The sequence below is a fragment of the Trichosurus vulpecula genome, chromosome 7 (assembly GCF_011100635.1).
Source record: "Trichosurus vulpecula isolate mTriVul1 chromosome 7, mTriVul1.pri, whole genome shotgun sequence".
Lineage (NCBI taxonomy): Eukaryota > Metazoa > Chordata > Mammalia > Diprotodontia > Phalangeridae > Trichosurus > Trichosurus vulpecula.
This window is the reverse complement of record NC_050579.1, coordinates 61,019,528-61,045,046: the sequence shown is the minus strand read 5'-3', so window position 1 is coordinate 61,045,046 and position 25,519 is coordinate 61,019,528. Positions and strand designations below refer to the sequence as shown.

Below are 25,519 nucleotides of genomic sequence, written 5' to 3'. Positions count from 1 at the left end.
CCATTCTGCCCTACCTAGAGGAGATATTAACACCAATAAGGTGTGAACTGTCATAAAAGGCCAAAAACATATTGGTGCTTCTCTAAATGTTAGTATCCTGAGGCAAAACTCCAGTGACACCCCCGTCCCTAGTTACAGCTCTGGTAAGATTCTCTTCTTTCTCATCTGCCCTTATCTGAATCATGATTTTTGAGCTTCCCTTTTTTCTATATTAGAAAAGATCACTCAGAAGGAACAAGATAACCTAGGGCATGGAGTGTACCTTGTGTTAGGTGTCACTTCCTACCCATTAAATGACTAAAAATAAACAGCGTTGGAGGGAAGCAGGTACACCTATACAATGTGGGTGGCTATGCAAATTAATTAAATCCTTCTGGAGGACAATGTCAAGAAGCAACAAGCGCCTTTCCCCTGGTGATACAGCCAAAGAAAATAATGAAAAGAGAATGCTATGTTTGTGTAAGGATGCTTATAGCTGTGTTACTTATAAAAATGAACAAAAGTGGGGGCAGCTAGGTGGCTCAGTGAGTGGAGCACCGGCCCTGGAGTCAGGAGGACCTGAGTTCAAATGTGACCTCAGACACTTGACACACTTACTAGCTATGTGACCTTGGGCAAGTCATTTAACCCCAATTGCCCTGCCTTCCCCTCCTCAAAAAAATGAGCAAAAGTGGAAACAAAAAGGCCCAAATGCCCAATGGATGGGTCATGCCTTACCAGATTCTGGTCTCTTTCTGTAGTGGGGCAGAACCTTGGGATGCTAGAGGCAGAAGAGTCTTTAGGGGTCATCTCGTCCAACTGCCCCATTTTGCATGTGAGGAAAATAAGGGCCACAGAGATGAAATGACTTGTCCAAAGTCACACCTTGTTCTTTGTTCTTGTACTACCCCACCCTTTCCTCATCTGTTAACATTGTCATTCCTTTGTATATGTAACATTCCATAGATGAGACCAGGGCTAAAAACCTCACTTGGGCATATTTTGAATGATTGCTAGGTATCCTAGGAACTGTGGTTTTCTTCTCCTCTCCTCCCAGTCCCCCCCCACAATGTCCCCCTTAGTCTGGGAGAAGATGGAGGAATTATCTGGACTTGGATTGAGTCCATGAAGAAGGAAAAGAACACAGGTAAGTAGAGAGAGGGGCGTGGAGGTGTGGTGTTCTCATCTCTGTGCAGGAGACTGCTAAGCGGTGGTAGCCAGATCTCCATCCTCTGGTGGTAACAGCAGGGAGGATGTGAAAGCAGGTGAGGGCTGTTTAACAGCGGCCAGCTGGGTCAAGCCAGGGCAGTGGCTGACATGTGGTTTTCTCTTCCCAGGCTCATGGGAGAGGGGAAAACAATGGGAGCCACAAGAGGTGTAGACGGCCCTGATTGATGGCAGCAGCTTGCCTCGATGGCTGAATTCAGATGCATGTAGGGCCATGTGTAGGGACTGAAATTTCCTCTCCACTGCTTTCCCTACTTCAGTTGGATGAGGCTGCTCTCTGTTTCTAAGTGGGTTCCTTACTCTGCTATTAAGTTTTTTTTTAAATTTGATCTGGTTTTATTCTTCATTAGCACCTATGGTCAATGCAAACATCTCTTTCCTTGGGTTCATTTGTTAGCAGTGTGACTATGTGGTGGGATAGTTCTGATTATCTGGGAACCCAACTAGAAAGCTTTCTAGTTTGGGGCTGGGGTCCCAATCCCTGACTGATGGTTGAGAATCTTTCTATAATTGGGAGCATATTTAACAAGTCATTTTTAAAGCAGAGTTTATTATTTAACAGTAAAAACAAACAAAACGCCGCCCCCCCCCCCCCAAAAAAAAAACTCTCAAGAGAGAAATTGAAACAGAATCTAGTTTTTATTTGACCACTAGTAGGTCTTTCTCATTTCTTTTGATTATAATTGAGGGAGGTTACATTTCCCAAACCCTGTGGGAGCAGTCAAAAAAGAGAGAGAGGGGAGAAGAGTAAGAAGAGTCTGTTTTGACTTTGAGTAAAAGCTTTTGACCCCGACCTCCTTCCTAAACCTTGCCGGACAGCGCCACCTTGTGATACACGCACTCACACAGATACATGTGTGTGTATATATCTATATATCTATATTTACATCTATCTCACACAGATTATGCATGTATACATGTGAGTTTGTATACACACACGTATATAATACACGTAGATTATGCTCAGGTTATATATATATAATATGTATATGTATATATCTGTAAGTATGTGTATGTGCGTATATATGTATATGTGTATATGTATATATATACAGATTTATATACATACACATATATAATGTATATATAAACAGATACAGGTTATACTTAGGTTTTATATATATGTTACACTCACGTTTTATATATACATATATGTATACACACACACACCGCTCCCCCCCCCCAGAGTATTCTGAAAGTTGGTGCATTTTAAGCAATTAAAACCATTAAATCTATTTAAGCTATCAAAACTTAGAACCGCACTGAGACTTTTGGGACACCCTGGGTGCACATCCTGCCTTCCCTGGTAGACTATAAATTTCTTGAGGCCAGGGACTTTTTCCACTTCTGTCTTGTGTTTCCAACCCCCTGGGAGGTAAGCGCTATTATTATTATGCCCACTTTACAGGTGAGAAAACTGAGGCTGGTGGAAGTTAAGTGACTTGCCCAAGGGTCACACAATTAGTAAATGTCTGAGGCTGGATTTGAACTCAGGTCTTCCTGACTCCAAGTCCGACCCTCTTACTTACTAGGCCACCTAGCTAGATGCTTAAGAAATGCATTGGATTGATGGATTGATATCATGCTGTCTACCTACCAGACTGTGCAGATATATGGGAAAAGTCTATGCAAAAAAGCAAAAATGAAAAAAAAAATGTAGAATTAGGAGCCCTCCATATGCGTCTAAAACATTTCTCTAAAATGTCATGTGCCTGATTGTGCGATCATGGGGACTATGAGAAATTATAGTATTAAGTTCCTGTTTATGTATTTTGATACTTAGATCTGTGACCTCGTTGATTTGCTCTCCCCAACATGGCACGCCTCACAGGTGCCTTCTCGTCCTTCCTGATGGTTATTCACATCCTTCTGTAAACCCTCCACTGGGCATCTGTTCATGGAGACAGCAAGTTAAGTCAATAAACACGTATTAAATGCCTGCTATGTGTTAGGCAATCTCTAAATGCTGGACATATAAAGAAAGACAAAAACAGTCCCTGCCCTCAAGGCGCTCGCAGTTTAGGGGGAGAGTTGCCATGCAAATAAATGTATATATATATATATGTATATATATATATACATATATATATATATATATATAAGTTCTATAAAAGATAAATTAGAAATAATAAACTTAGCTGGAACACGCCAGCATTAAGGGAAATTGGGGAAGGCTTCTTGCAGAAGGTGGAGTTTTAGCAGAGACCCAAGAAAGCCAGGAAGGCCAGGAGGTGAAATGAGGAGGGAGAGTGCTCCAGGAGCGAAGGAAGGACTGGTGAAAATGCCCGGAGTGAAGAGATGGAGGGTCTTGTTCAAGGAACAGCCAGGAGGCTAGTGTCATTGGATCAGAGCAGGTGGAAGAGAATAACATCTAAGAAAACCAGAAAGTAGAAAGCAGACAGTTTATAAAGAGATTTAAAAGCCAAACAGAGGATTTTATATTTAATCCTGGAGCTAATAGGGAGCTCCTGGAAATTTACTGAATACAGTGGTAATAAGGTCAAACTTGAGCTTTAGTTAAGATGAAGTTGGCAGCTGAGTGAAGGATGGCCTGGATGGGGAGAGACTTGAGGCAGAGATACCTACCAGCAACTTTTATAACTGTCTAGAGATAAAGACATGAGGGTCTGCACCAGGCCGGTGGCAGCGTCAGAGGAGAGATGAGCGGATATTTCCAAGGACAGTTAGGAGTCAAGGTTGTGAGCCTGGGTGACTGGGAAGACGGTGGTACCCCCAGTAGTAACTGGAAAGTTTGGAAGAAGAAAAGGTTTTGGGGAAAAGATAACAAATTACATTTTTGCCATGTTGACTTTAAGTTAGCTATGAGACATCTATGTCCCATAGGCAGTTAGGAGTGTGAAGACTGGAGGTCAGGGCTGAATAAATAGATCTTAGAATCATTAGCAGAGACATACAGGTTTATTGAGGAGCTTATGAGATCATCGAGAACAGTAAAGAGAGAAAAGAGACAGACGGAGCCCTGGGGAACTCCCACATGCTGGGGACCTTTCTCTTTTGACGTCGTGTGGATGCCGTTGTAACTGACCCTCCAGCCTGTCAATGCCCCATAAAATGGGGTGCCTAGAACTGAACATAATCCCCGATGTTCTCTGACCAGGGCAGAGGACTGAGCAACCATCCCCTCCTGATTCCTGGAAGCTACAATTTTCTTAACGCTGTCCAGGATGACTTTAGCTTTTTTGGGCTGCCATATCCTCTTACTGATTCATAATCAATTTGTAGTACAAGAAACTCATAGTTCTTTGAAATCTCAATCGGTTTATTTTTGATAGCACCCTCCCCTCTCAAAAGCCCTTATGGAATGAGTCTTATGATGTTGTGTTTATTGTTGGGTTTTTTTTATAATCCTTCTACTGGATTATAAATTCCTCTAAAGTTGCTACCTCCCAAATTTAGCTTAGGAGGGGCTTAATACATGTTTATATTTTGAATAAATAGAATTGAAAAATACACAAGAGCCCTCTGTAGGATCTTGGCAAATTTCCCGTGTTGCTGCTCATACTTCTGTGTCTTTTTTAATGCCTTGACACACGCTGGGCTCTTTTCCTCTTCTAGTTGGTGGTTTTTGTTTATTGGCCATAGATTCCTGGCTTTTAATATTCTTCATTAAACCACCTTTGCTCTTGTTCACCCACTTGTAAGAAAGAAAGGGTAAATGGCATGTATGTGGTTTTTCCAGATTGACTGGGCTTCTCTACTCTTGCTGGGAAACTGAAATGGCATAGGGGGAAGAGTATGGATCTGAGAAGCAGGAGGCTAGGTGGGTTTAGGAACTGGACCCCTGCCATGGCCTGGGCGCTGAGGGTCTCCCTTTTTAAAGGGTAGCTGTGAAATGCACAATCATGAGCAATGGGTAGGAGTTGTGAAATACTGAATTGAACCTTGAAGTCAGGAAAAACTTCCTAACCATTAGAACCATTCATAAAGTGTAACAGTCTGCCTCAAGGGGCAATGTATTTCTCTTTATTTAAGATCTCTTAAACATAATTAAATTTTGTTTTATTTTGAAATGAAGATCTGCCTTCTCTCCCTTTCCCCTCCCCCCACCCCAATTTTGAGAAAGCAAGAAAGGCAAAAGCCCTGTCACAAATGTGTTTAATTGAGCAAACAAATCCCTACCTTGGTCATGTCCAGAAAAAATGTCTCAATGTATGTCTGAGTCCATCGCCTCTCTGAGAGGAGGTGGGTAGCATGTTTTGTCGTGAGTCATCTGGATGATCAGAGTTCTCAAGTCTTTCAAAGTTGTTTGTCTTTACAATATTGTTGATATTGCAGAAATCATTCTTTTGGTTCTTCTCATTTCAGTCTGTATCAGTTCATACAAGTCTTCCCAAGTTTTTCTGAAACCATCGCCTTCATCGTTTCTTACAGCACAATAGCATTCCATTGCATTCATATACCATAACTTGTTTAGTCACTTCCCACTTTGTGGGCACCCCTCAGTTTCTAATTCTTTGCCACCACAAAATGAATTGCTATAAATATCTTTGTAGATATGGGTCCTTTTCCTCTTTCTTAGATTTCTTTGGGGTGGCAGTATTGATGGATCAAAGGGGATATACACATACATGGTTTTATAGCTTTTGGGGCATAGTTCCGGATTGCTTTCCACAATGGTTTGATCAGTTCACATCTCCACCAACAGTGCATTAAGGTACCTGTTTTCCCACAATTCCTACAGCGTTTATAATTTTCCTGTTTCTTTTTTTTTTTTGCCAACTTTGCAAATCTGACAGATGTGAGGTAGAACTCTTTTAATTTACATTTCCTGAATTACTATTATTCACTTAAGATCTTCACACAAAGGTTGGGTGAAAGTATACAAAGACAGGTTCTTTGGTCATAGGTATTGGTTTATTGGGGGTAGGGAGTATAATAAATATTTAGGATTTGGGGATGGCTCCAGACAGGCATGAATGGGTAGTGCAGGTGTCATCCTGGTAACCTTATTTTTCAGTCCCCCTTCCTCTCTCCCCCCCAATCCACTGCCTATATTTCCATTTCACCTCAAAGTGGTGTAGGCCTCGACATGGAACTTGGCAGATAGTGGGGTCCTGGAATAGGAACTGAGGTTTAGAAAGGAACTTAGAATGAGGTGCCAAATGTGGGTGAATGGGTGCGGTATCCAAAGACATAGGACTGCTGGGAGCATCCAATCTGTTGTCTTGCTTGAGGAAACCAGGGATTTAATCCTTTATCCTTGGCTATTCTGGGCAGAGTCTACGGGCCCATCTGGGGAAGGACAAGGATTGAGTTCAGGTTGCACAGGGACAAGGAATTGTAGATTTAGTAACCATAGATTTGGGAGTAAATACTCACATGCCTAGAGCAACTGGCACCATGGACCCTCCTGTCAGAATCAGTGACTGTACCCCCAAACTCATGTAGTCACACAAGTGCTACTGGGCCCTTTACTTCCTCTCCCCCCTCCCCCGTTACTCCCAATGTTCAACAGGGACACATACTCAGAAAGCAGAGGTTTAGGCTAGCCTTACCCCTAGCATCATCTTCACTGCCTCTAGCCGGTCCAGGATTCGGGGGGCTTCCTTTGGACACACCAGCTGCAGCTCCCGGGGTTGCATGTGCAGCAGCTGGCTTCCGGTTAGCATTCCTAAGCTCTTAACGGTGCTATGAGAGACAGAAGGTCATAACTAGTAATTAGGAATATTGTGATGATTCCAGGACAGATTCTGGGGAAGCAGAGACTAGGATATTGGTGTGGAGAAAAGTGGGAAAGAGATCTTATCTATTTTGTAGCTTCCTATTTTGACTAATTACTCTTGTTAACTAGGTGCTGAATTTTGTTGTCCAAGTTGCTGTAAGACTACTGAAGTTCTGGTAGTACCCTCTAAATTTAGCGCCCTGAGACAAAAGTCTTGTTGCTCTTCCTTAGTTCTGGCTCCATAGATACGGTTGGGGGAACAGACAGTTATGGTGATTGGGATCTTGGAGATGATATAATTCTGGACTGAGGGGGAACATCTTCCTTTTCCTTTTCTTCAGTTAAATTTCTATCCATTCTTTAAATCCTAAGCCAAATGCCATTTATTTTATGAAGCCTTCCCCAATCCTTACCCTGATTCAATTTCCCCCTTGGATGCTTTTCTAATGTGCTTTTATTATAGATATCTTATCACATGAGGGCAGGGACTATACCTTATCTAATATTTGTAGATCCCTGGCCTAGTACTCTGAATATGGTAGCCACTTAATAAATGCTTGTTGAGTGAATGGGGGGTGGGGTGATGGTGGTGGTGGTATTTTGTGGATCAAAGTATCTGAGAGGAGTGGGATTCACTGGGTCTTCCTTTTTAGAGTCTCTCCCTTCTCTCCCTTCCCCCAAACCCTGGGGCTGGCACCTACATGGTGGAGAAGTTCTCTGACTCCAGCCAATCCCTCACCTCCTGCGGCTTGGAGGTGGGCCGCAGCATGGGACCCTAAGAGAGCACAGAGAAACCAGGGGGTTCCAAGGCTGACTCCAGTTTTCCCTTCCCTTCCCAGCATCATCATGCATTCAGGACAATCTCTTCTTTTTGCCTCAGACCCATATCTAACTATGCAGCCCAGCGTTTGCTATTTCCCTAAAGAGCTAGAGGTTTGGGAGGGGGACCAGGCAGGCAGTTCCACACAGTTACAACTAGTGACTTTTGCATCAGTGGTTAGTGGCAGGTGAGAGGATCTGCAGATAGGGGGGTGGGGTCAAGAAGAGGCTCTCCTGGTGTGTGCTGGAGGAAGAAGTCTCGGCCTTCTAGTAGCTTCTAACAATGTCTTCTCTCTGTGCTCCATCTCTAAGGGGTTTGAAGGACTGCAGACACCCTCTGAATTTTGGAGCCCTGGGATGAAACCTAGTCTGTCCACCCTAGTTACAGTTTGCAGTTACCCGAGTTGGGGAGCTAGACCAGCCCCTGTTCCTTTGTCGGTTTGACTGCAAGGGTTCCAGGATGTTGTTAGGAATATAGCCTCTCTGCCCGGCTTCATTTTTCACTAGCCACCACTGTTTGCTCTGGTCCAGAATCTGTGGAAAGTCAAGGTAATTGTCATCACAGGGACTATGCCTTACCTGGTTTGGGGCCAGGGAGGAGTAGAAGTAAATTTTCCCTTTCCCTTTTTCTTCCTTTATCTCTACCTTCTTCCTTCCTCTTCCCTATAATTCCTCTCTCCACATTCATCATGAAAAGCCCCTCCCTGCTTCCAGGCTGCCTGTCCCTTCTGGCCCCTCTCCATTCTACTCCCCCCCCCCCGCTCCCCCCCCCAAGTAAGTAGGTTCATCATCAGAGACAGCAGGTGACTCAGAAGATAGAGCACTGACTCCGGAATCAGGAAGACCAGAGTTCAAATATGCCCTCAGACACTCACTAGCTTTGTATGATGCCAGATAAGACACAATTTCTGTCTGCCTCAGTTTCTTCAACTGTAAATGGTCATTATAACAGCACTTACCTCCCAGGGTTGTTATGAGGTTCAAATGAGATAATATTTGTAATATGCTTAGCACACAGAAGGCACTTAATAAATGCTCATTCCTTCCCCCTTCATCTCTTGACAGTTTTCATTCCTCACCTCCAGCACCTCACCCTGGGCCACTGTCAGCTCCTGTGGATTCCTGCTTTCAAACTCATACTGGACTTCCATTAGTAGAGGCTGCTGGGATAGGCTGGGACTGCAGGGGATGGAGAGTGAGGGAGAGTTCTTAGGCCTCCAGGGTGAGGACCATGGCATTCTGGGGGATGGGACCTCTGATGGACATTGAATCTTCTCAGTAGCTGGGAGTCTCATGGGTCCTTTTAGGAGAACCTTTCTTCTGCCTCATTCCGTCCCCCCACCCCCTTATACATAATCATGGGGCTCGAGAACAGGGCAGGGAGCAGTCTGAGGACTGGGGGCCCTTCATGGGAGGGCCTGATTCCCTCTAGGTTTGAAGTTCCAGAAACCTCTGTGTCTGCCCTGCTGCTGGGAACCTGGCCCCTCCCCCCACCCCTCTTCTGCCCACAGCTCAGCAGGGCAGGCAGATGAGGTTCTGAATGTCTCAGTTGTTAGACTGTGGGGGCAGGGGGCATCAGCTGTGAAAGAGTCAGGATGTATGGGTGCAAGAGACAGCTTATTCCAACTCTAAGAACACGGTCTGTGCTTCCCCAACGAGGGTGGCACTTAATGTCCTTGGAGCAGCGATGCCTCAAATAAGAAGAGAGGGGATAGGGTGGGAGAAAGGGGCGAGGGAGAGACAGACAGACAGAGAAAGACACAGAGAGAGACAGAGAGACACAGAGACAGAGAGAGACTCAGAGACAGAGAGAGACAGAGAGAAGGAGGGAAGAAGAGAGGCAGAGACAGAGAGCAACAGAGACAGAGAGAGACACGGAGAGACAAAGAGTGAAAGGGAAGGCAAGAGACAGAGAGAGAGTGTTCTGCAGATTCCCAGGTAATTAGAGATTTTCGTTGCAGGATCCCAGCCCTATTGATCCTAGGACAAACCTGGAGGGGATGGGATCCTGGTCCTGTAAAGAAGAGAGAACAAGGAGCAGATCAGAACAGGGGACCAGCCCCAGGTGGTAGGAAACATTCTCCCCACACCCTGATGACAGTGTGGCAGACAGATACACACACGCTGCTATTGAGGGCAATGTCTCTTTGAATTTGTCTGGGAGGAAAGAAAAGGGCTTGGCCGAGGCTGCCTAACTGACTGAAGCTGGAGGAGCTCGGAAAGAGACTTGGAGTCAGACGGATTTCTGGGAGGGGTGTGTGTGGGGGGGCTGCCACCCACTAATGGAGAAGGCCCCACCTGGGCTCCACTTCTTTATCCCTGGGAACCAGGAAATGGCTCTTGTTTCTCACCTTGGCTGGGTTGTGCCGGTGATTGATCGTGGAGGACTCCAAAGACTCAGATTGCCCGTAGAATCTGGGTGTGTGTGGAGAATTCATGGACTCTTGGTCTGCCCCATAATCCCTGGGGAGGGGAAGACAAACAAACAAGCCCTATCTGAGCCAGTCCCTCTTCTATACTGAACTGTGGCCCAAGGAAGACTGGAGGGAGACCACAGTGTTTCCTAGGCTATGGGGTGTTCACAGGACCATCTGTTTAAAACGGAAAGGGCCCTTAGAGGCTATCTATTCAAATCCTTTCATTTTACATATGAGGAAACTGAGACCCAGAGGAGTTAGGTGACTTGCCCAAGGTCACATAACTTAGTAACTGGTAAGGTTGGGACTCAAACCCATGCCCCCGACTTCAAATCCAGTGCTTTTTGCACAACACCATGCGACTAAAAAAAACTCTAGGCACACATATGAGGAAAGTGCACAGCTAGCTGTATTTTAAAGGAAACAACACAGGGTGTTGGAAAGAACATTGCACTTGGAATCAGAGGACCAGGGTGCGAGTCTCAATTCTGTCACTTAATATGGGAGTGACTCTGAGCAAGTCACTAAACCTCTCTCAGCCTCAGTTTCCTCATCTGTAACATGTGATGGTTGGACAAGTTCCCTTCCAGCTTTATAGCTATATTAGCTAGGTGACTAGGTGGCACAGTAGATAGAGGAGCTGGACTTGGAGTCAGGAGACCTGAGTTCAAATCCAGCCTCAGGTACTTCCTAGCTGTGTGACCCTGGCTGAATCACTTAACTTCTGTTTGCTCAACTATTAAATGGGGATAATAACAGCCCCTGCAGGTTGTTGAGAGGATCGAGTAGGATATTTGTAAAGCAGTGCCTCGTATATAGGCACTTATTCCCTTCCCTACTTTCCATACTGATGCATTTGTAAGGAGCTATACAGGTATTACAGCTTTCTGTACACATAGCCATTAAGGATCATGGGCATACACGATTTAGAATTGGAAAGGGTCTTCCATCTACCCGCTTTGTTTTTACCAATAAGGATCCTGAGGATGAGAGAGGATGGAGACACCTGCCCACCGTCACCAAGCAACAGCGGCTTCTCCAGCTCTGTATCCAGTGTTCTTTTTACTATATCTTACGGGTGTGTTGTGGGTCACCTTTGCTTTGCGCACAATCTTATTTGAGTGGAGGGTCGCCCTCGATTTCTATGTAACCAGCCAGAAATATACTAAATGATGTCCTGCATTGGGTGGGATGTGGACTCAGTGAACTGTAAGGTCCCTTCCAAATCTAAGATTCTCTGAATCTAGTAAAGTGCCCGTGTAGGAGGTGAGTGCAGGCATCTGGGACTAATGTCGTGAATGGAGTTTGCTCTCACGTGCTGGCAGTCCAGAACTCTCCAAGACTTTTCCAGAATTCCATTTCATTTAGCGTCAGACAAGAATCCAGTAAGGCAGTGGTCTTGGGGGTTAACTGGGGAACCTCTACCGAAGCTGCCAAATGAGGATTGGGGCAGTTGGACATCACCTGGGGGGGGGATAACAGAGGGGGTGTTGGAAACAGTCAGGAGACAGCATTAAAAAGACCTGGACATGTCAGGACCCCAATACATATAAGTAGGTTTAAAAATGTCTATGTTTGGACTTTTGTGTACAGTCAAGCATGTTGAGGGACCTATCTCTCTAGTCCATGGGACCTTTTCCCTGGGTTCTTCCTCTGAGGTCTCCTCCCAGTCCAGAGCATCCCTGACTACCTTGAGACTGAAGACAGTGGCTTCGTTCTGAGGCCGTGCCCAGCATTAGCTGTGTTGGAACATGAAAGAATCTGATTGTGTTGGGATGGAATTGGGGGGAGGGGAATAGGACTCCCTTCTGTCTCTCACCTCCTATCCCTTTACCTGCTCATTGGACTCTTTCCCATTTCCACCCCTCCATTTCCTCTGCTCCCCTCAGTCTTCTGTCCACCCAGATCTCTTCCCCTTTCATTCTCCATCATGGTCTGCCTTGTGCCATTTCCACTCACCATGCTCAAAGCTTGGAAGAGGATGTGTACAAATTCAGGGGCTCCTGGTTCCTGTAGATAGAGTTCCAGCTTCCCCTGGGGACATATTAATGGACCAACCCATCCTGTCACCACCAAGGCACTCAGTTCCCTCGAAGGGGTTGAGGGCTTGGTCTTGGTCCCCCGTTGCTTAAATTAACTGAGTTTCCAGGCAGTAAAGAGGGAGGGGAAGGGGGAATTGTTGTTTCTAGAGCTGATTCTAGAGAGGCAAATTTCAGGGATAGAGTATGATTTTTGGATGAGAGGGTTGGAGCTAAGACTAGGGTTTATGAAATGGAGAGGAGAGGAGGAGGTTGGTTTTGGGGTAAGAGGCTGGAGAAGGAGATTCAGTTCCAGGACTAACCACACTTCCCGCCCACCTCCCCAGGGGTTGACTTACCAGGAGGTTGAGTGCATGTTTGATTTTCTGGAAGCACTCTATGTATTGGGATTCTGAAGGAAGCTCTGTGAGGCAGAGACAGGACTGACTGACCACTCACAGCCCTGTGCCTGTGCCCCCCTTTCCACCCCCACCATTCCTAAATGTCCTCCTGGTGGTCCCTGTCCCATCCAGGACCTGTGCTCACCTTTCGGTGTCTTCTTCTTCCCCCAAATCTTCTTCTTCTTCTTGGTATTATTTTTCTGGATCCCCCTTGCCATCTCCACAAACTGCTCAATTTCACTCAAGGTGATGTTCAGTTCCTCCTGTGTCCAAACAACCCCCACCCCAGACTGAGCCTTTGACCTTGAATAGGCCAGTGACCCCTGCACTCCCTCAGAATACCATGCCATTGGCCACACATGAGAGCTTCCAGGCCCGTCCTTCTAATCAGCCCCAGCCTTGCCCACCTGCCTAACCTGAGCCTTCCTCCATTTCTGCTGTTGTTATAGCCTCTGGTCTCCCATGAAAGGGGAAGGGGCTCCAGTCCTTCCTTCATCCCTGCCCCCTTCCCTCCACAGTGTGTCCAAAGTCAGAGGGTCCCAGGTTAAGGCTGGATGTGTTTACCGTGTCTCTCTCCAGGTCCGGAGGGCGCTCAGGCACTGCCTTCTGCAGGGGAAACTGGTCAAACACCTGTGGTTCCTGGGTTCTAGGCTGGTATGAGGCGAGGAGTCCTGTAATGTTCAGAAGACAAGGGGGATGGCCATTGCAGTCTCCTCCAGGGCTGCAGAGGAAGCCGTCTCCCTCTCCTGCTCCAATCAAAATCTCTCCCGGTTCCCCATCCCACTTCCCTGTATGCTCTGGACCCTACTCACTCTGCTCAGTGGAGTTCTGGGGATACTTCTCCAGGGGATCTGCCTCCTGTCTATTCTGACTGGGTTGGATATCCCCAAATCTGTATCTGTGAAGGACAGAATAAGATCTGAGTCTGGATCTTAGAAACAGAGATAGAGGGTCCCTGTCCCCCAGCCTTCAGCCCGCAGGATAGCATTTTGTCTCACTGCTTTCTTGACTCAGGTAACTCCAGCCTCCTCTCCCCTTCATCCCACCATGCCCATCCTAGTCTCAACCCTGTCCCTTTAGAACCAATTCCATTTCCATCTCTATTTTAATTGTTAGCCTTTAGATATTTTCCCATCTCTTCATCCCCACTCCTTAGCCTCTCAGTTTGTTCTTATTTGGTTGTTTCAGTCATGTCCAACTTTTTGTGATCCCGTTTGGGGTTTTCTCTGTCTGGAGTGGTTTGCCATTTCCTTCTCCATTCTCATTTTACAGATGAGGAAACTGAGGCAAACAGGGGTAAGTGACTTGCCTACGGTCAAATAGCTAGTGTCTGAGACCAGATTTGAACTCAGGAAGATAAGTCTTTCTGATTCCAGGCCTGGTGCTCTATCCCCATCTACCCCATCTATCCCCATTCTAATTCCAGCCCCATCTCCCTCCTCACTTTTTATTCCCATCTCTTCCATCTTGGTCCCAATTTTGGCCCTTTTCTTGACCCTAAATTCAGTAGTTCCTTTTCTAGCCTTGAGGATAGCATCTGGGATATCCCACATTAGCTTCTGGGTGTGTCTCTTCCCATTGACATGGGGCCAAGGACCAGCTATCCCTGGGAGCTTCATAGGACTGTTGAGCTTAGAGGGAGGCTCTACCTTGATTCTTGTCTCCCTTTGGATTCATCAATAGCTTTCTGTAGGTTATTCCTCAGGATCTCAGCCTGGAGAAAGGCATAGTCAGAATATGTGAGTCTGGGCAGGGGCCCTGTCCCTCTGTGGTATTAATGTGATTAAAGATCTTTCCTGCCCATTAATCCCATTAACGGGTTTCAAGTGGAGCTAGTTAAGGGAAGCTCGATTAGGAGAGGCTTGTTTGTAGGAAGGCCCACACACTTTTGCTAATTAGGTCATGAGGGGTATAAAGCCCTCAGGTTCTAAAAAGGGTATATATACTCTGAGGTAGCCATTAAGCTCTCTCTCAGAACTTTGGGAGGAAAGGACACAGGCAAGCAGACAGCTAGGATTTGTGAGTGAGTGTTTACAGGAAGGCCCCAGCAGAGGGAAAGGTTATGGGATGGCTTGGCTCCTTGCTGTGATATTGTTTTAAGTTCCTTCCTGTTATGATAAAATAGGCTTACTGGTTTTGGGATATAATTGCTGTGTTGAATTGGAGTTACTGGGTTTGGGATTTGATCCTCTGGTGTCTGAATAAATATTTTACTTCTTCTGCCTCGTATATGGAGAGTCTCTTATATTCTGTGATACAGAACTATACAGAACATATTCATGGTCACCATCAATATTGTGACACTTGTCTTACTAATACACCCTCCCAGGCCTAAACCTGGTATTCTTTTCTTATTCCCTCCAGGACAGTAAGGTCACTGCTTTCCATCCTTTCTCCCCAGGCTGCTCACCCCAACTTCCCAGCACTGGAATAGCAGGATACTGGTCAAAGGCTGGCCCAGCTCCTGAAGGATGATTAATAGAATGGAATTGTAGGAACAGCTATTCAATACAGCATCAAGGAACTGGATACCATCCAAGGGGTAGGAATCCAGCTCTTCCTGTAGGAGGAAAGGAATGGCTTAGTAAAGGTGTCTTCTTGAGAACCAGGACACCAGGAACCTGGGGGCTCCCTCTAACACAGAATATCCATAGCCCTTAATCTGGCCCTCCCAATCCATACCTACCTGGGGGAATCCTTGGATCTGGGAGGGGAGGGATCAGCATGAGAAGGAATGTGGAGGAGGGAAAGGTCAAGGTCCCCTTAGGGAAAGAAGAAGGGAGGGATGTGATGAAATCCTTACCCTAGTCTCAATATCTAGGATTTGGAGCCAGTGGTTTTTGACCTGCAGGACCATATCCTGGCCCCACACTTGACCTTGGGCATCCATCATCTGAAGCTTCTTGATTACATCCTTAGGTTCCTGGATAGTTTCTGAGCCGAGCTTACAGGTCAGCAGGTGCTGAGGAATAAGAAAGGAGAATGCTCTGGAGTTGGGGAAACCGAGGAGGGGGTGCAGCAGATCCCTTGTTCACATGGTAGGAAGTGCTCTGGGGTGGTGAAGTGATCTCCAGGGTCTCCAGACCTACCCTACATAGCCTCAACCTTGCCCAGGTCAAGGTCAGGGTTGGGAGTTGGGGAATATTTCAGGGGAGAAGGGGTTGGCAAAGGAAGGCTGACATTAGGCATGCTTCATGGTTTGGGTCAGATGATGGTCTGTTTAGGGAAGGACTTTGTGACCATCTTGAATCCATGGGGTTTCAGGTACTAGAGCAAAGAGCTGGCGGCCCCTTTGTTTTCCTATAGCCCTAGGGATAAAGTCCACCCTCCTTTGCTTGCTTCTCAGAGACACAAACTAACCCCACCCTTCCTTTACAGTCTTATCTCACGTTGCTCCCCATCCATGCTCAGCTCCAACCAGGCCAGCCCCAGAACCTGCCATTTCATCTATGCATCCCCAGAGCCAGACATAGTAGTTTGCACATAAGGATAGGGACTGGATCTGTGCTTTCATTAGCATAGGGAACTCCCGGGTGAGGGAACTCCCTCTACTAGTACAGGTGGGCAACTTTTCTGAAACATAGTCTTAGACTGAGAGTTACATTGAGCACTGAGAGATTACATGCCTTCCCTGGGATATTGTCAGAATGAGGCTGGAACTCTCTGGCTCTTGAGCCACTAGGCCATGCTGTCTATCTTGCATATATGAGGATCTTCATAAATACAGACTGAATTATTGGACTCGCCGAATCCTGTTCTTGTGTCTGTGACTCTGCACACAATCATATGAGAATCCTCTTCCTTCACAATCCCTTACCTAGCGTCTGGGAGACAGCTCAGTGCCCATCCCCTCCACGAAGGCATCTCTGGCCACTATAGCACTTCTGTTCTCTGGGCTCCCACCCTGTGCACTGTCTTTGTTAGCTCGGATCATTCGTGCTGTCTGGGGTTATTCAACTGTTTCATGAAGTTGTCTTATCTTTTCACTTGGTCAGTTCTACAAATTACAAGTGTGTCGTTTTCATCTTCTCCACTCTTCTCCTCTCCTTCTTCCTCCCTCTCCCTCTTCTTCCACTGTCCCTCTCCTCCCTCTCCTTCCTCTCCCTTTTCTTCTTTTCTTCTCTTCCTATCACTCACCCTGTGCCTCTGTTTCTCCTCATCCCTGTCTCCCTTTCCCTCTTCTCCTCCCTTTTTTCCTTTTTCTTCCTCCCTCCCTCCCTTCCTTCCTTCCCCCCCCCCCTGCCCTGTCACCTCTCCCACCACTTCCCTTTCCTGCCTCTATGGACCCCCATAATGCCTCCTATACTAATGCTTTGATCACCTCTGTTACCCACAACCACCTCTCTGTGAACAAACTTATAGTCTCTGTCAGAACCCTCAAATCTCCCCTCTCCTTCCCTACTCCAGCACACACTTGATTTCTCAGGATTATAGACACTCAAGATTGGAAGGGAGCTCAGTCGTTACTAGTCCACCTGTTATTCGAACAGGAATCCCTGACAATTGACCATCCAGTGCCCAGCACACGGTTGTAACCCATGAAATGCTCGCTGATTGACTGAGTAATCTGGCCCCAGCTTGAAGGACTCTAGGGCTGAGCTGACATTGATATAGGCTGTCTCAAAGGTCTTTGTATAGTTTTCAGCTTAATGCTTCAAAGCAGTGTATTATATGTTATCTCACTTAGTCCTTGCAAAAAATCCCTGAGGCAGGTTTTGTTATAGCCAGGTCCAGATTAGTGAGAATAATGAGTCACCTGAAGCGTTGGCTTGCATTTGAATTTACCCTATTCAAGGTTCTAATTATGTACAATATAGTAATTTATTCCAGCCCAATGGAAATACACAGCCCAAATTCAGATAATGTGAATGCCTCATGTGGATTCATTAGTCACACTAATGGGGCCTCGCAGCATGAAACCCATGTTACAAAAGTGGAAACCGAGGCTGAGAGAGGTTAAGTGACACAGTTAAGTGTTTGTGGCAGGATTCAAACTCAGTTATTCCTAGCTCTAAGTCCAGCTCTATGCCCTGCCACTTTGCCTGTTGGTGTTCAGTTCTTTGAGACCCCATTTTGGGGTTTTCTTGGCAAAGATACTGGAGTGGTTTGCCATTTCCTTCTCCAGCTCATTTTATAGAGGAACTGAGGCAAACAGGGTTAAGTGACTTGTCCAGGGTCACACAGCTAGTAAGTGTCTGAAATCACATTTGAACTCAGGTCTTCCTAACTCCAGGCTGGGTGCTCTGTGCACTCTGGTGCCCCCCTAGCTCCCCCACCATGCAGCTACCAGATGCCTTACATTGAGTTTGAGTTGGCCTCCCTGTAACTTTCACCCATCACTCCCAGTTCTGCCCTCAGGAGCTAAGCAGAAAAAGCTCTTTCCCTCTTCCACGTCTTGCAGATACTTGGAGACAGTCGCTATGTCCGAACCAGAGGCACCTGGTTTATAGTACACTGGGCCTAGAGTCGGGAAGATCTGAGTTCAAATCCTAGTTCAGACACAAGCTGTATGATCCTGGGCACTTAAAGTTTCATCATCTGTAATTGAGAATAATTATAGCACCTGCTTCATACGGCTGTTCTGAGCATCAAATGAGGTAATATTTGTAAAAATAAAAGGCATTTAGCACAGTGCCTGGCACACAGTAGGCACTTAATAAATGCTTGTTCTCTTCCGTCTTTCCATGAATCACAATACTTCTACCCTTTCCATGGAGACTTTAGCTGGCTCAGGGGTAAGCTTACTGTTTGGTCCCACTGTCATCCGAGAACCATCAAACCATGGCCCTCTCTCAATTTCCCATCATTCAAACTTCTATAATATTCATACATCAATCATTTATTAAATATCTACTCTGCATTCAGCCTCGAGCTGGGCACTGGGGAAGAAACGAAAATAAATTAGAAGGGTTGCCTCATGTGGTGCCCTCCCAGGTCCTACCATTCACTTAGTCTTCCACATTCAGATTATCTCCCTCTCACCACTCCTATTTGTAAAGAGCACTTGGAACAGTGCCTGGCATGCAGTAGGCACTACATAAATGCTTATCCTCACCTCTGCCCCCATTCCCCACTATTCATATCAACTCAAGTACCTGTTGATCCCGCCTTTACCAGTCATATCTGTCTCATTTGTCCTTCTCTTTATTCTAACTGCAATCTAACATAAGCCCTTGTCACCACTGCTTGGGCAGACCTCCTAACAGGTCTTTCTATACTCTTTCCATCCCTCCTATTGCCAGGATTGGGGTGGGATGATGAATGCCTACTATGCACCAGGTGCTGTGCTAAGCATTTACAAATATGTTTTCTCTCTGTCTTTATCTGTCTTTGTTTCTCTCTCTCTCTCTCTCTCTCTCTCTCTCTCTCTCTCTCTCTCTCTCTCTCTCTTCCCCCCCCCCCCCGTCTCTGTCTCTCTGTGTTTCTGTTTCTCTCTGTCTCGCTGTCTCTCTCTTCTCTCCTCTGTTTGCTTCTGTCCCTTTCTCTGTCTCTGTCCCTTTCTCTGTTTCTCTCTCTCTCTCTGCCTGTCTCTTTCTCTCTTTGTATCTTGTCTCTGTCTGTCTTTCTCTGTCTCTGTTTCTATCTGTCTCTCTCCCTCTCCCTGCCTCCCCACTCCCTACCTCCCCACTCCCTGCCTCTGTCTCTTTCTCTGTCTTTGTATCTTGTCTCTATCTGTCTTTGTCTCCTGTCTCTTTCTTTCTGTATCTCTCCCCGCCCCACCGATGTGCCTCTATCTGACTCTGTCTCTCTGTCTCTCTCTCACATCATCTAGCTGCCTTACACACAGATCTGGTCTTGCTATCCCTCTATAAAATAGAGCATACAAACAAATTTAAAAAAAAACCCAACACCCCTCTGTGGCTCCCTCTGGCCTACTAAGTATATTTCACATAACTTTCCCTCACATTCCAGGCCTTCCATAGTTGATGGCACTATGCCATTGTAGCCTTATCGTCCATCACTCCCCTCCATGCATCCTGTGGGCATGGACAGACTGGACTCCTACTCTCTCACCGCCTGTTCTTGCCTGTCTGTTTCATGGTTCGCACAGTTCCCTTTGTCTGGAATGTCCTCCTTCTTCCTCTTCACGGGGTGGATTCCTACCCATCCTTAAGCCCAGTTCAAATGCCAATGCCTCCATGAAGCCTTCTCTGATCCCTCTGTTGGTAAAGTCAAATCCCACTCTGTGTTGTATCTCAGCAATACACTTAGCGTGTATTATGGAGGTGGCATGGTATGGAGTGGGGGGCAGCTAGGTGGTGCCATAGTGGATAGAGTGGCTGGCCTCAAGTTAGGAAGACTCATCTTTCAGAGTTCAAATCCAGCCTCAGACACTTACTAGCTGTGCAACCCTGGGCAAGTCACTTTACCCTGTTTGCCTCAGTTTCCTCATCTGTAAAATGAGCTAGAGAAGGAAATGGCAAACCACTTAAGTATCTTTGCTAAGAAAACCCCAAATGGGGTCCCAGAGAGTCAGACATGACTAAAATGACTGAAGAACAACATGGTGTAAGGGATGAGTGTTGGATGCAGAGTCAGAAAGGCCTGAGTTCCAGTTCCACCTCTGACACCTACTAATTCAGTGTCCCTGAACTTCTCTGAGATTCGGGTAACACCCCAAGTCTCATCTCTTAAGTTATAGATTATGGAGGAAGTTCTAAAACAAGTAATGCTATTGACATATTTTTATTGATATATGTGTCATATCACCTACTAGATCAAATGCCATCATCATATCAATTTAGAGCTGGCAAGGACCCCAGAGATCACTGAATACAATCCCTCCATTTTATAAATGAGGAAAACGAAGGCTTGGGAGGTGAATGGAATTGCTCCAGGGCAAACGAATATTAAGCATCTAGAGTAGAATTCGAACCCAGATCCTCTAAACACAAAACCACATGAGGGTAGGGACAGTGTTTTATCTAAGTTTTGACTCTCCCCTAGTGCCTAGCAACATCATCCCTTCATCTGATAGTTGCCACTGTTGTCTGTGCCAATGGTTTATGACCATGACCTATGATTCATTTTCACATTCCTAGATGATTCTAACACTTGGCTCAGATTCTCTATCGCTGCTTCATCTTTCTCTGTTGGACTCTAACCTTCCTCCCAGCCAGTGGAATAGAAGAACCCACCGCTTCCGGACTCCCTCCCCTAGATGCCCTCTTCTTTGGCTTTTGGGGCCCTCTCAACTCTTACTGACCCATCTCTTAGAGGAAGGGTGGGTCGTACCATTGTTATCCATGGCTTCAGACTTGATCTCACCTCCTTGGTGCTGAGGACCTCCAGATCTGCTAATATCAGCCACCTGCTAGCATAGCCACCCTTTTGGACCTCAGCGGGGTGGTACAGTGGGTAGAACTCTGAACATGGAATCAGAAGGTCCTGCATTTAAATCCAGCCTCGGACACTTATTAGCTGTGTTACCCCGGGTAAGTCATTTCATATCTCTCTGCCTCAGTTTCCTCGTCTGTAAGATGGGGACAATAATAGTACTTACCTCTCAGGGTTGTTGGGAGGAGAGAGTGTAAAGTCTATAAACCTTAAAAGACTCTATACATAGCAACGATTTTTAACCACCATTATCACGACAAGGCATAACCCGCTCCATAAAAAAGATCATTTCCTTTCATTGTGTACACTGCCCAAACATTTCAGTGCCTACTGAATGCCAGTTCCTGTGTTAAGCACTGGGGATACAAAGAAAGACAAAAACAATATTTTCCCTCAAGGGACAGTTTACTAATGTTCTAACAACTCCACATCCAACCTGCTAAACCTCTCTTATCATAACCTTCAACCACTCAGTCCCTCCTTGTTTCAGCCAATCCTTTAGCTTCTTCCTGGTCACAATGGACTGCAGTCCACCCAAACCTTACTTTCCTAACCCCCACTCCCTGTCCCTATACACCCAAGACTCCAAGCCAAGCCACTGCTACCCTCTGCAGTGGAGGTCCACTTGGAGATGTCAGTTCAAATCCTAGTAATGACACTTGCTGGCTGGGTAAGTATGGGCAGGCCAATTCGTCCCACTGAGCCTCAGTTGTCTTATCTGTAAAGTGAGCATAATCGTATTTGCAGTATGCAATCTCTCATAGAATTGTTGAGGGAAAAGTGTTTTGTAAATTTGAAAGGACTATATACATTTAAATTGTGATAATCCAAGGTTTCCTTTCTCCCCTCTTCTTTCACAATGCCTGCTGGGCACCACCATCAGGGCTTCTCTGTCGGAGGATAACTAAGAACTACACGGACTGGGCCAGATTCACACCAAAGGAAAATGACAGCAACCTAGCATCATTGCTCATCAACACTTCTATTCTTTTTGTTTCTTCCCACAGTGGTTATCCATTCCCCTGGCCCACCTTGAGCAGATGACCTCAACTCATGCTTGACGGAAAGTATCTACACCCTATGTTGTGAACTTCCCTCGTTTTCCCATTCTGATTTCAACATGTCAATCATTGTGCCTACATCTGTTCCCTCATCTTTCCCTCCAGGCTTGGTTCCTCTAAAGGGCTTTTTCTCCTCTTCTCTAAAATTAACTTTGTTGCCTGAAGTCAGATCCTCCAATCCATCTTGCTCTTCAAATTCACAATCAGCTCCCCTCTGTCTAGCATTATCACTGTCTCATTGTCCAAAGGGTCCTTCCCTCTTCCTTCGGAAATACTCATTTCCTTTATTTTTTTTTAAACAAAGTAAAACAAACATCCTTCACTTTCTGGAGGAAGGAAGTATACTTAACTATGCTGACTAAGAGTAGTTATCCCAAAAGGACAGGATAAAACAATTGGCCAAAGCTAACACAATGACATTTAATAGGCATAAATGTAAAGTGTTATGATCAGGTTAAAACAATCAATGACAATAACTACAGGATTGGAGATATGTGGCAAGAAAGCCTTTTTACGTGGAAACAACCTAGCAATTCTAGTGAATTATGAATGCAATGGGAGTTGTTGGTATTAATAGAACACTGTCTTCTGCCATGGTCAGACCACATCCAGAGCAGTGTTCAGTTCGGGCCCCCATAGTTTAGAAGGGATATTGATAAACTGAAAGAAGGTTGTGGGATGATGCAATGCAAAATTAACTGAAAATACTGGAAATGCTTAATTTGAAGAAGAGAAACCTTGGGGGTGATTATCTACCAAGGGTCCCCAAACCATGGCCCAAAGGCCAAATCTGGTATGGTCAACAGGCCAAGAATAGTTTTTACATTTTTAAATACAAGGCTGTGGTTTGCTCACCCTTCGAGGGCTAGCATCTGGAAGACAACTTAACTAGCTTTGCTTTGATGCAGATAGTCAAAGGAAGAAGAGCAGGTGGGAGGGACAGGAAGATTTCTTTTCAACATAAGGAATGATTTCCCAACAATTGAGACTATTCAAAAACTAATAGACTACCTGGCAGAGGGGAGAGAGAGGCAAAGGGGAGGTGCTAGAAGGAGTTTCTTCATCACTGGAGGGAGAAGCATCAGCAGAGGCTGGATGTTAATTGAGGTGGGTTGGATTACATGAGCTCTGGCATCTCTTTCAACTTGTAGCCCTTCTAGCTTCCTTTCACTGCCAATCCCCTCAAATTCCTGATCTACACTTCTGTTCTAATAGCCAGATCTTCACCTTAGTATCATTCTCATTTCTTAACATCACAATCACTCTTCTTGCTAGCTTCACCAATCCTTTAGCCTTTCTGGACCTTAATTTTCTTATTTGTAACATGAGGAGATAGGACTCCCTGGTCTCTCATTGGTCCCAGTCTGTGATCCTGTGATCAGCGCCCTTCCTCCTTCTGAGCCCTCTTCTAGAATGTCCTCCCTCCCCCTCCTCTCCACACCCAGAGCACCTTCAGTCAGCACCACACCTTGGCACTTAATCAGTCTCTAATTGTTTTAACATTTGTAGATTTGGATGCCCTAGCTGGACTGTAAGCTCTTTTGAGGGTAGAGGCCACCTCCTCTTCTCCTGAAACCCTAGCACAGTGCAAATCCATATGTACTTGAAATGAGTGAATTAAATGGAATTAAAAGACTCTGGGTGGCCTGGGAGAACTAAGGGGTATGTGTGTGTGTGTGTGTGTGTGGGGAAGCAATTCTCACCTCTACTCGCTGCTTTAGGATGATGGGTTCTGAAGCCATGGTCTGAGAGTATTCTTTCCGCTGTTCTGAAGGTAAGAGCAGAAGATGAAAAGGAGAAAGGGCTGGGATGTGGTGGTCTTTGGGAGGTCAGGGGACCGAGGGCAGGGCAGAACAAAGTGGGGGTGAGGATGAGGAAGGGAAGGAGCAGGGACCAAAGTGTGAAAGGGAAGGCAAGGAGAAGAAGCAGAAAGGGAAGTGGTGGGGGGATGGCAGGAGAACATGGGAAGGGAATGGAAGGGAGAGAACAGCAGGGCAAGGATGGAGAAAGAGAAACTTACGGTAAATGGTTTTGCTGCTGGGTCTGTGTATGCTGCTGGATCTATTGAGGGCTGACCTGAGCTCTCTGGAAAGCCAAGCCAAAAAGACATATGGTCAGAACCTAGGAGATGGTGGGGTGCAAAAAGAGGGGTGTGGGGACTGGATACACAGAGATATAGATCTGAGAGAGAGGAGGCAGAGGGTGGGGGCCTTGGAGACACAAGAATAGGCTCCCAAGAAGAGAGAAAGGAGTAGACCCTTCAGGAGGAGGGGGAGGGGAAAGCGAAGGGTAAAGGATTGAGGAAGAAGAGGAGAAAAAGAAGGAGGAGAAAAAGAAGGAGGAGAAGGGGAAGGAAAGGAGAAAGAGAAGGAAGAAGAGGAGAAGAAGGAGAAGAAAAAGGAGAAAGGGAAAGGGAAAGGGAAGGGGGAAGGAGAAAGAGAAGGGGAAGGGGAAAGAAAACCATTGGGAAAGGAAATGAATCTTTGGAAGGGAGCAATGGGGTCTGGGGAGTCTGAAAAATCCTAAGACTCACTGATGGGACCAGTCATCCTTGCGACTGACATAATCCATCCTTTATGCTGGTAGTCTGCTCTGGAAACCTAGGAAAAAAAATTGCAGTTGACCTTTCAGCCCACCCTCTGATAGCCCCATGAAGTAAGAGCCCTCTAATCTCCAGCCCCCAAACTTGTCTCTCCTGAGAGCCTTCCCACAAAGACTCTGGATGTCTCTATGGGGCCGGGCCTAGCAGCCAATGTCCCATCTGGAGGTTGAGGAGAAGGGACCACACCAGAACATCAGAGAGGGGAGCAGTGGCCTCCCATTGAATTAGAAACAACACTGACTCTGGAGTCAGAAGAATCAGCTTCAAATCCAGCCTGAGAGATGCTTACTACCAGACACAAGTCACTTCAACTCCCTAAGTCTCAGTTTCTTTATCTGTAAAATAAGGAAGTAGGACTAGATGGCCCCCAGAAGTACCTTCTAGCTCCAGACAGATAACCCTAAAACTCCAAGGAGACAAAATTCTCAATATTTGGTTTGCAACACTTATTCGAAAGGCCAGAGGCTGAGGCCCCTCCTTGCCCTAGAAGGGCTCAGAAGGGTCAGGAAGCAGGGGCCCAGATTAGCATGTGCTAGAGATCAAGGCCCCAAGTCCTTGACTTTGGCCTAGAGTGCAGGGGTGTGTGTGTGTGTGTGTGTGTGTGTGTGTGTGTGTGTGTGTGTGTGTGTGAGAGAGAGAGAGAGAGAGAGAGAGAGAGAGAGAGAGAGAGAGTCAGGGCTCTATTAAGGTACTGGGGGAACATGGGAAAAGTATAAATTAGAAGACCACCAACTTTCTTATCTGAGCTTTTACAAAAACACCACACTTTTGGTTGAAGTAAATGTGTTACTAACAGTGACAATAACAATTACTGACAATGTTAATAATAATTACTAACGATAATAAAAAACGAAGAACATAAAGGAGGAGATAGGTTCCCTGGGCCCTTTCTCGCCTTGGGAACCCGTCTAAGACAATTTAGATGAAGTCTCTTAAGAACCTAGGGATCACATTTCTCCCCTAGGTAAGCGCCTC

The 25,519-nt window shown here is 46.0% G+C and overlaps 1 protein-coding gene across 1 annotated transcript; it reads right to left on the bottom strand.

Annotated features, from left to right (window-relative positions):
* Positions 1-1,182: 1,182 nt before the first annotated feature.
* EPS8L3 (EPS8 like 3) lies at positions 1,183-24,513 on the bottom strand. The gene is made up of 19 exons (XM_036768188.1): positions 24,476-24,513; positions 23,963-24,027; positions 23,646-23,710; positions 15,348-15,506; positions 14,955-15,104; positions 14,194-14,258; positions 13,357-13,442; positions 13,109-13,215; positions 12,690-12,807; positions 12,503-12,567; positions 12,085-12,159; positions 11,441-11,589; positions 10,060-10,171; positions 9,700-9,722; positions 8,788-8,887; positions 8,108-8,242; positions 7,591-7,664; positions 6,723-6,855; positions 1,183-1,317 (listed from the first exon to the last, which is right to left on the bottom strand). Exons 1-19 carry the CDS (start codon positions 24,511-24,513, stop codon positions 1,183-1,185), a joined length of 1,854 nt encoding a protein of 617 aa, XP_036624083.1.
* Between the last annotated feature and the right edge of the window lie 1,006 nt (positions 24,514-25,519).